The sequence below is a fragment of the Chroicocephalus ridibundus genome, chromosome 7 (genome assembly GCF_963924245.1).
Source record: "Chroicocephalus ridibundus chromosome 7, bChrRid1.1, whole genome shotgun sequence".
In the NCBI taxonomy this organism is placed as follows: domain Eukaryota; kingdom Metazoa; phylum Chordata; class Aves; order Charadriiformes; family Laridae; genus Chroicocephalus; species Chroicocephalus ridibundus.
Window position 1 is genome coordinate 39,450,806 of NC_086290.1, and position 9,471 is coordinate 39,460,276.

Below are 9,471 nucleotides of genomic sequence, written 5' to 3' on the forward strand. Positions count from 1 at the left end.
AAAAAACAATATAAGGAAAAACTTAACTTTATATCTTTATCTATAAAACAAAGAATTAAAAGGTTCCTGTGACATTTAGAACATGATGCCAGAAGTAATTATAAAACAGCAATAAATGCTAAAAAAACCATTAACATTGCAAATACTAAGAACAGTCCCTGTCCTGGGCAGTCAGCTGTGCACAGTGTTCTTCCTCCAAGGAGTCCACCACCTTTCAAAAAAAAAAATACAACCAAACAAAAAATGAGTTCAAAGGCATTGGGAAACAAAGCTGCCATTTTAAACATTTCCAACTTACTGGGAAGTAATTTACAGAAAGTAATTACAGAGGGAAAAAAATAGTCAGTGCTGATATGCTTTCTACAATCATGCAATCAGAGAGCAAATGGGGAAAAAGCACTTCTCTTTACACGTACTCAGTTTTTAAAATCATGTCTACATTACCGTCCTTTACAGTGCAAGCTACATGTCTGCTGAATTAACTGAAGGCATAACAGGTGAGATGGAAGTTAAAATACTGCCACCAGCAGTTATACAACTAACCACAGATGCCAGTAGCCTACTTCAAACCCTGAACAACTTTGTGTATTACTTCCTCCTGTATATTAACAGCCAAACACATATTCCATTATTTAAGATGCAATACTTTCACCTTTCCTAGGAGTTTCTCCATTCAAAAACACCTAGAAGGCAGCAGGAAAGAGGAAGAGAGAAAACAGAATCAGTGATCACACAGTTAATTCTTTTTAAAATACACAGTCTTTGTTTCTTTCCCAGAGTGTTACTGTATTTTGACAAAATATCTTTGAAAGATTTTCAAAACCTCTGGAAACATGTCAAGTCATTAATTTCTTCACTAGATTACTACTATCATCATTATTATCGTTATCATCATTATTACTATTGTTATTATTATTTTTGAGACTGAACAGAGTGAGTTTGTACTTGAAACACATCTTTAAAGAAATGACAGGAGGAAAAGGTCAAGGCTAAGCTCACATTGAAGTTAATGTGCGTACAGCCTCATACAACTAAGAGGAGACAGCACAAAGAAACACACGCTGCTGTTCCCCTTAAATTACCTGGTAGTCACTAGCGAAGGCTTTATATGGTGGTGCAAGAGGTCTCATTGTGGGAAACCTCGTCGTATAATTTGCAGGCTGTACTGGTGTGCTGGAGACGCATTTTGTAGGTGGAATTAAAACTGAAGACATGGAGGATGTAGAGCTTCTGTCAAAGTTTGTCATCACAGTCTTAAAAAGAGGGATGATATAATGTAAACAGATACTCAAAAGCAGTATTTCAACCCTTATTATCTAGAACTATTACCTAGGATCGTTTGATAACATATCTTCACATCTCAAAGTCAGCAAAGACCACGGGTAAATTGCCTGTCAGTACAGAGCACCACCAAGCATTTCCCCCACCGCAAGCATTGGTATGTTGGATTATGCCGTTGCAAAGCGGTGAAAGCTTGAAATCTCTTCCCTGTACGTACTAAGTGGCAGCCGGGTTTGAAACAGTAGAGAAAATAAAACACTTGTCAGAGTTGCAACAAACCTCAAGAGGTACTTTTTTTCAGGCCAGCTGAACATACGTAGCATAACAACCTCTTTCTAAATACTTTTCAAAATATTTGACCCGATCCCTACAGGAGCGTCTCCAATCCCTTAGCAACTTGCAGCTTTTGGCTCAGATTCAGTTTGCCAAGGAGTTTCACGCCATCCCCTTACCAAATGCTAGAAGAGGAGTCAGAAGGCTGCATTTCTGTAAGCTTGTGTTTAGAAGGGAATGCACGTCAAATGGAAGAGGCAGCAAGTGGCTTGATGGGAACCACAAGTTCCCCAAGAACCCAGAGAAAACAAGGTGGGGAATGACAACCAGCCTGGGGAGACCCAATTTGCCACGTTTAAACTCAGTGGAGCAGGGCCTTCAACCAGCCTCAAGGCAACAGAAATTCAGCAGCACATCTGGCAGGAGGTGGATATCCAAAACACAGGATAGGAGTAGTGTCCAGTGGGGGCGGCAGCTCACTCTGCTCAACACAAGGGGAGCTGAACCGTGGAACTAACTGCTCCTTTTAAATCAGAAGCCCGAGCACTCGCGTCAAAGCCATCCTATCTAGCTGCCAATTGCAAGGACGAGCTTTAGAGACTAACGCCAAACCCTCACACACATTAGCCTCCAGAATTCTCCCTTGCCTCCAAACATAGAGGTTAAGGATTATGGGCTTATTCATTGATATTTGAAAGCGGACACTACGCACAAGAGACAGAAAATTCAAAGCAACAAAGGCCAGAGACCTGACAATTACATGTCTTGCATCGTTGCTTCTCGAGTTTCAGCTTTTGGACAATTCAGTCATTGATACCAACTGGACACCAAAACAGCAAGTAAGGTAAGAAGAGACTAGAAGCCCTACCAGAAGCCCGCACATGTACCGTAACCAACGCAAAGTGTTGCAGGAACTCATGGGCAGAGCATTGTCAACGCCTAAAAACTAAGAGCCCATGATCAAATTAGCTTGAAATACAGCCAGCCCGACTCCAACCGCTATTTAAAAGAAAGGAGCATGGTTTGGGGGGGGCAGGGTAGCTTCCAAGCAGCACAGAGGTTTCCAATCACGACCCTTCTCTGCAGGAAATTTTGCCAAACGCTTAAGAAAATCCTCGTGTAAGGTAGAAGAGACTCCGCCCGTAGAAGTTAACTTCCTAGGCTTTGCAGTTCAAAATGGAAAAACTAGAAGACGTCGGGACAAATAAAGAGGAAGCCCAAAGCCAGAGTGCCTTCCACTTAAATAAAAACAACAGTTAACTTACTTTATCTATACACGGCTTGACACCAATCATGATAGATTCACCAAAAATTCTTCCATCTTTGCTTAAGGCTTTCCGGGCTTGAAGCTTAGACTGATAGCGAATATGCATCCAGTTTCCTGTGTTGGACATCTAGGCGAGATTAAGGGACAGTTGTGACACTCAGCCTTTTAAAGAACGAGCCAGAACCTTTCCAGAAATTAATCTCAAGCTAAGACATACCACATGCTTTAATATGTTTCCATACTGAGCAAATTGTAGAAGAATATAGGAAGCTGATGCTTGAGGAAATCTGAAACGTGGAAAAACATATGCAAAAAATTACAATGAGTAGTTTATGGAGTCTGCTGCTACAATAGAACCCTATGAAGGGTTTTCAGAAATCCAAAAGAGGCACGGGCGTTCGTGCCACTTTAGAAGCAGTGACTTGAGGAATATTCTCAGCTAGGCTCTTTTACTTCACCACACCTCAATGGTTAGAAGGCTGCCTTTCTAACTTGAAAAAAATAACAGGCAGCTTAAGTTCAGGTGCTTCACTAACACAGGGGCAGTTACTGGCTTTAACCACAGCTGTATTTCTGGCAGAACCTAGGAATGCCAGACAACAGCACGCCCAAGTACCTCTTTCCACACGTTGCCAAGATTTCACCCCTGATTCTTCTAATACTTTGGAAATCCACTTACCCAAATACAGTTACCCACGTGCCATCAAGCTGATCCTCTGAAGTCAGGGAATCACCCTGAGTATAAAAAGGATCTAGCTGAGCAGGAGAAAGCGTCGTCTTCCTAGGCTGCCCAACACTTGCAGGACTGAACGCACTTGAAGCTGTTAAATTGAAATGGCATTTTTAACAAATTACTTTTGCCAGACAGACAAGCTTAGGAGCCTACATGGAAAGAATCAAGTCAGTATCAAGCACTTCGTTTGCTTATGGAAGAGCTGGGGGGAGATTCAGCTGCAGACACAGACAACCGGTAAATCAATCCAACCCTCCCATCTGCAAGCATGCTAGGAAATCTTATGACTCGCGCCCCAACTTTCCCCTTCAGCCCCGGACACCGGCAGCTGAACACAGAACCCAAACAGGAACAAGGCAGCACAATTAAGCTTAGCAAGAAGCCACAGGTTCATACAGAAGACAGGAAATTTAATGAAGATGGAAGACAACCCATCCGTCTCAGTGGCTTCGCTCAAGTGCAACCACCTCTGTGCTCAGTTCAACACCACATTTGGAATAAGGAGTAAGTAAAGTCGATTGCAATTCAGTCACTCTCAGAGTGGAAAAGTATTTCACATCCATGTACCTTTTGAAAAGCTAGTGAAGAAAGATGCAACTCCTTCATAAATTAGCAAGGAGTTGATGCAGCAATGATTTTTGTCTATTGAGGAAAGCAGTAAGAAAGCCGATTATCTATTTTGACAGGACACCTACCTGTTCCAGGAGTTGATGGCATACTTCCAACCAAGGGGCTCTGTGTTATAGAAAAGCTGGCCTGCATTAAAACACAGAGAGTGTAACAGAAATCATTCTTACAGGCACGCTTCTCAGATCAGCAGAGATCATTTCCAGGGAACTCAAGCACCAGGCAAGAATATTTGGACCCTTCTGGCAATCAGCAGCCCAATACATTTACAAGAAGGTGAAAAGCTGCAACAAGGCTGCATTTGTCATGGACAAAGCATAGCAGAGGCAGGATTTGCATTTGTCATTCTCTACCGTACCAAAACGCAAAACCAATAGGAGACAGCTCCACCACCGCAGCTCGCAGTTGGGCCACACAGGAACAGGCACACCAAGCAACCAGACCAGGCAACAGCACGAGCTGAAGTACCCACCAGGCGTTCTGCCACAGCAGTTGATACAACTGAGTTAAAAGAACTCCCTGAAGCGGTAAACTACCTCACATCTTCTACTACGAGCAGGCTGGTATCTAAGCCACTTACTGGTATTCTTGAGCCTAGAGGTGTTGATCCAAGCCCAGGACTAGACAATTCGTCATATAGGCTTCTAACTGGTGGAGCACCACTTTTATCTTTATGTGTAGGGACTACTGGTTGTGGGGGAGATCCTCCTGCAATCAAAAGGAACAAATGAAGAGCCTGAGAAGTCTTGGAATTTTACTCTGCTTGTTCTCAAAAGTTCAACGGGAAATTTGGCCAGGAAAGACTGTTGATTCTTTCACTGGGGGTTTGCAAAACCATCTGGCCTACTAAACTCTTCAGGTTGGAATGTTCTATGTAAGAATATCGCACAGGTGTCAGAACCTGCTTCCTTATGCAAGTATCAAGAATTAAACTGACTGAAAGACCTTGGCATACCTCTGAACATTCTGTGTGGTTACCCCAAGGGGAAGAAAAAAACCAAACAAACAAGCAGAAGAAAACAAAAAACCCCCAAAGACCTCCAAGAACTGTTACAGTGTGTTCTACAAAGCACTCTCCTCCCAGCAAGGTTTCCAGTTCCAGTGACATACTTAACCACCCCTTTTGGGAGGCCTGCGTTAGTATCTTACTGGTTCCCTCTTTTCTGGAGTTCATACCCTGAGGCTGTAATAAACCCTTTTAAAAAACTATCAATCAGGTGAAATTCACACGATTATTGTCAATTTCATAAGTATTTCCCTCAGCGGTTTGTATTGGGGGCGCAGGGGGGTGGCAGGGCGGACAAGATCAAAAAGCAGGAGACCAGCAGAGCACCAGTCCTAGAATATCTCAAGTTGGAAGGGACCCATAGGGATCATCGAGTCCAATTCTGCTTGAAATGGAAAGACAAGAATATCGACAATTATCCTGCACATTCTTTAATCCTCAGTTTCTCCTCCAAAATGACTAACACGCTAACACCATCAGATATTTCGATAATGCCAACTGATCTGATACAAAAGCCAAGACCACCCATGACGTGAAGTTAATCCGTGAAGCTGTCGACTACTCACTCATATTGCTCAGAGAAGAACATAGACATATAGTACCACCACCGCAGAAGCATAGGAAAGGACTATTTCTAGCCAGACGAAGTCAGTGGTTTGAAAGAGCTGAGCATTCACAGCTATGAAAAGTCACTACTCCAGCCCAATTACAGCAGACATATATCCTGGAAATACAACCACTAGATACTAAGTAATAAGTGCTTTGTAGTCTTTCTCCATCCAGTTGTTATGACTCTGGCAATCTGTACGTGACTTCTTAGAATTCATTGCAAAGAAACCAGCAGCTTGCACAAGCAGCTTGTAGGTTGCCAGCAGACATCTCTGTTTTGAACAGAGAGAATCATAGAATCATAGAATCATAGGGTTGGAAGGGACCTCTGGAGATCATCTAGTCCAACCCCCCTGCCAGAGCAGGGTCACCTAGAGCAGGTTACACAGGAACACGTCCAGGTGGGTTTTGAATGTCTCCAGAGTTGGAGACTCCACCACCTCTCTGGGCAGCCTGTTCCAGTGCTCTGCCACCCTCAGGGTAAAGAAGTTCCTCCTCATGTTTAGGCGAGAAAACATTGATGGCTGCATGTGCAATTGACTTGTCACGAGCTGTATGAATTGATTTTATATTAGGAGAGGTTCCTATCATCTTCCCTGTCCAACAGCCTTTCCTGGTACCAAACCCGCCGTGTTTCAAACTCATTTCAAATACATTTCAAACTCAAATGTATTAAACTCAAGTTTACTTGGAAGAACTTAGCCAAACTCTATTGGGTACACTTTAGCTCCCCATTTGTTCAATGAGTTGAGCTCATTTATAGCAAGTTACAAAACTACAAGAACTCAAGCCGAATTCAAGTCTTTGCAACAGTCATGTAGAGCAGCAGTAAGACAGACCAGATTTTGACTCTCAGGACAAGTTTCAGCACATAACCAACTCTGACCTGCAAGTAGTGCCCAAAATTCCCACACGCAGACTGTGTGGCCACGCAAATCGGGTATCGGCCGTCCCGCCCCATCGGGTAAACCGCCCGTCAGGAACTCGGGCAGAAACCGAGCCGCGTCTGCTGCTTTTGGAGAGGCCGGGGTGCCGGAAGCCATCACCGCGTCTCCTGCGCCAATGCCAAAACCCTCTAATAAATAAAGCGGCCAGCGGAGCGCGGGCAGCGCCGGGGGGAAGAGCCGGGCGACCTCGGCCGGGCAACCGCCACCTCTGAGGCGCCTCGCGCCGCCCAACGGCTCCGCGCGAGGCCAGCGGCGGGCGGGAGCGGCGCGCGCGGGGCAGAGGCGCAGGGGGCGCGAGGCCGGGAAGGGGCGGCGGCCCCGCGGCCCCGCTCAGCTGCGGGCGGCGGCTCCGCGGCGAAGACGGCCGAGCCGGGCCGAGCCGGGCCGGGCAGGCGGACGCCTGTGCTCGGCCCGGAGGCGTCTGCACGGCCAAGGGCTTTCCCCGAGAAGCAGCCGGGAGCGCGCTGGGAGACCGCGTTCGGGTGTCGGGCCGGGGGGAGCCGACGAGCGAGGGGCGACCGGCGCTCCAGAAGCCTCGGTCAGCACATGCGGGAAAATCACCTCAGAAACCGTGGTATCTGCCCGCGCAGAGGCTTCTTCTGGACGCCCATCGGTGAAGCCCAAAGTGCCCCGAGGCAGAAACCTCGCTTCTCCCCAGATGCTCTGGGGACTTTACTCAGGACGAGCCCCAGCTTTGTCCTGTGACCTGGGCACCCATCAGTGACCTCCACAGAGCAAAGCCTCTTGGTCAAGAGGTTTTGGCTGGCACGTGGCCCAGACGCCACAGAAGGTGCCTGACCTCGAAGAGGGTGTGAAACCAAACGACATGTCACATGTGTTTGTTCTGCTGCAGCTGCTGCCTTAGAAGACAGCAAAAAATGGAACTTCTGGACCAAAGTCGAGACCAGAGTGTATCCCAGACTAACCTGGGGCAACGGTAATGCTAAAACACACCCCCCGTTGAGAATAATGAGCATGCTAATTAGGTAACCTCCCTCAATGGTCTAAACATGAGCTGAGCTGCATCTGTACAGTCAGGAGCGGTGAGTGAATCATTATTGACCAACTAGCTGTGTTTCAGCAGTAGAAAGATTGGGCAGTTGGAAACATGAGCTGTGCTGGCTGTTGATAAATGCGCGGCACCTGATTCTGCAGAACCGAAATAAAAACAAATATCTCAACTCCATGTGTGTATTGGCTCTCGCACAGTGGGTGAAGAACCCTCATCTAGGGACAACATTAGCATCCGAGGGACATTAGGCATGCTCCTGGACTAACCTTCCAATGTCATTTCACCAGAGAAGTACAGTTGAAAAACCTTGAAACCACACTGCAGTATGAAGCAAAGCATAGAGATAGGTGCGACTGGATATTCACCTGGCAAACATACTACTGACCCACACTGAAATGCTGATGTGGATCCACACTAACACAGCCACAAAATCACAAAAGGAATAGTTGCATGTGGCTTCCCAAGTGACGGCAAACTAATTGCTCTCTTCCCAGACAAGAGAGACCTCTGTCTCAAAGACCAGGAGCTTCCACAACACATAATTACTTGAGACGCTCACCTCCAAAAGAAAACCTCAAGGGGAGGGAAGTTCAATTTTTATAACAAAAAATAAAAAAATCATCATTCAGACAATACCTTTGTGCTAGTTTTGGCTGGGTGTCCTGGTTTGAGCAACACGGCATAATTTCTCTTATCATGCTTGGGAAAATTGCACTTTTTGAAGACTCTGGTGTCTGAATTCGTGAAAATACTTTAAGCCAGCTAGGCTACGTGGGATTCAATGTCTTGGTGTTTTTGAGCCTTGCCAGGTGCAGGGATGAGGAGCGGCGAGACCCGGGCACTTGACCTAGGCTGGCCAGCAGGATTATTTCATACCATGAACATCACGTTCAATACAAATTGGAAAGTTTGCTGTGTAGTTCTCTCTCTCCCTTGATGGCAGCTTTACAGATAACTCCTTGCCCGGACGCTGGAGCCTTGAACCCTTCCCTTCCTCCCAAAGCCGCAGCACTCGCAGTGTCCCACCTTTGCTGTCCCTTGCTGGGAGTGCACAGCTTCCTACTGATAGAATTCACTGAGTATAATACTGGTCCTGCAGTATTATTGGTAAGTATTTAGTCTTATCCTATTAAATCTATTTATATTTCAACCCTTGTGTTGTTTCCCCAATTCCCCTTCCCAGGTGGGAGAGGTCAACAGGTGATAGAATAATTGTCTACACACAACAAGAATTTGTTACGGGTTTTCTCAAACTATAACACTGGGTTAGAGTTAATTTTCTTCAGAGTAGGTAGCATAGGGCTGTGTTTTGGATTTGTGCTGGAAACACTGCTGACAGTACAGGGATGTTTTATTTACTGCTGAGCAGTGTTGCACAGTCAAGGCCTCTTCTGCTGCTCACACAACCCCAGCAGTGAGTAGGCTGGGGGTGCGCAAAAAGCTGGGAGGGGACACAGCTGGGACAGCTGACCCCAGCTGACTAAAGGGACATTCCGTGCCCTACGATATCATGCTCAGTACATAAAGGTGGGGGAAGGAGGAGAAAGGAGGGGGATGTTCAAAGTTATGGCGTTCGTCTTCATGCTATACGTGATGGAGCCCTGCTTTCCTGGGGATGGCTGAACACCTGCCTGCCGTTGGGAAGCGGTGAATTAATTCCTTGTTTTGCTTTGCTTCTGCACACACCTTTTGCTTTACTCATTAAACTCTCTTTAT

General features: G+C 46.0%; 1 protein-coding gene across 1 annotated transcript; it reads right to left on the reverse strand.

The window, feature by feature from the left end:
• Positions 1 to 398: 398 nt before the first annotated feature.
• LOC134518384 (nucleoporin NUP35-like) lies at positions 399 to 6,839 on the reverse strand. The gene is made up of 8 exons (XM_063341124.1): positions 6,636 to 6,839; positions 4,762 to 4,926; positions 4,250 to 4,310; positions 3,501 to 3,642; positions 3,039 to 3,108; positions 2,820 to 2,948; positions 1,083 to 1,253; positions 399 to 683 (listed from the first exon to the last, which is right to left on the reverse strand). The coding sequence occupies exons 1-8, from the start codon at positions 6,837 to 6,839 to the stop codon at positions 633 to 635; spliced, it is 993 nt and encodes a 330-aa protein (XP_063197194.1). The 3' UTR covers positions 399 to 632.
• Positions 6,840 to 9,471: the final 2,632 nt, after the last annotated feature.

What these genes read in the sequence shown, in the direction of transcription:
- LOC134518384 (XM_063341124.1), bottom strand. Translation starts at nt 6,839, where the DNA reads ATGGCTTCCGGCACCCCGGCCTCTCCAAAAGCAGCAGACGCGGCTCGG. An exon ending in GTCCTGAGAGTCAAAATCTG is followed by an intron (nt 4,927 to 6,635) that starts GTCTGTCTTACT and finishes TAAAATTCCAAG; the next exon opens with ACTTCTCAGGCTCTTCATTT. An exon ending in CCTTCGCTAGTGACTACCAG is followed by an intron (nt 684 to 1,082) that starts GTAATTTAAGGG and finishes GCTGCCTTCTAG; the next exon opens with GTGTTTTTGAATGGAGAAAC.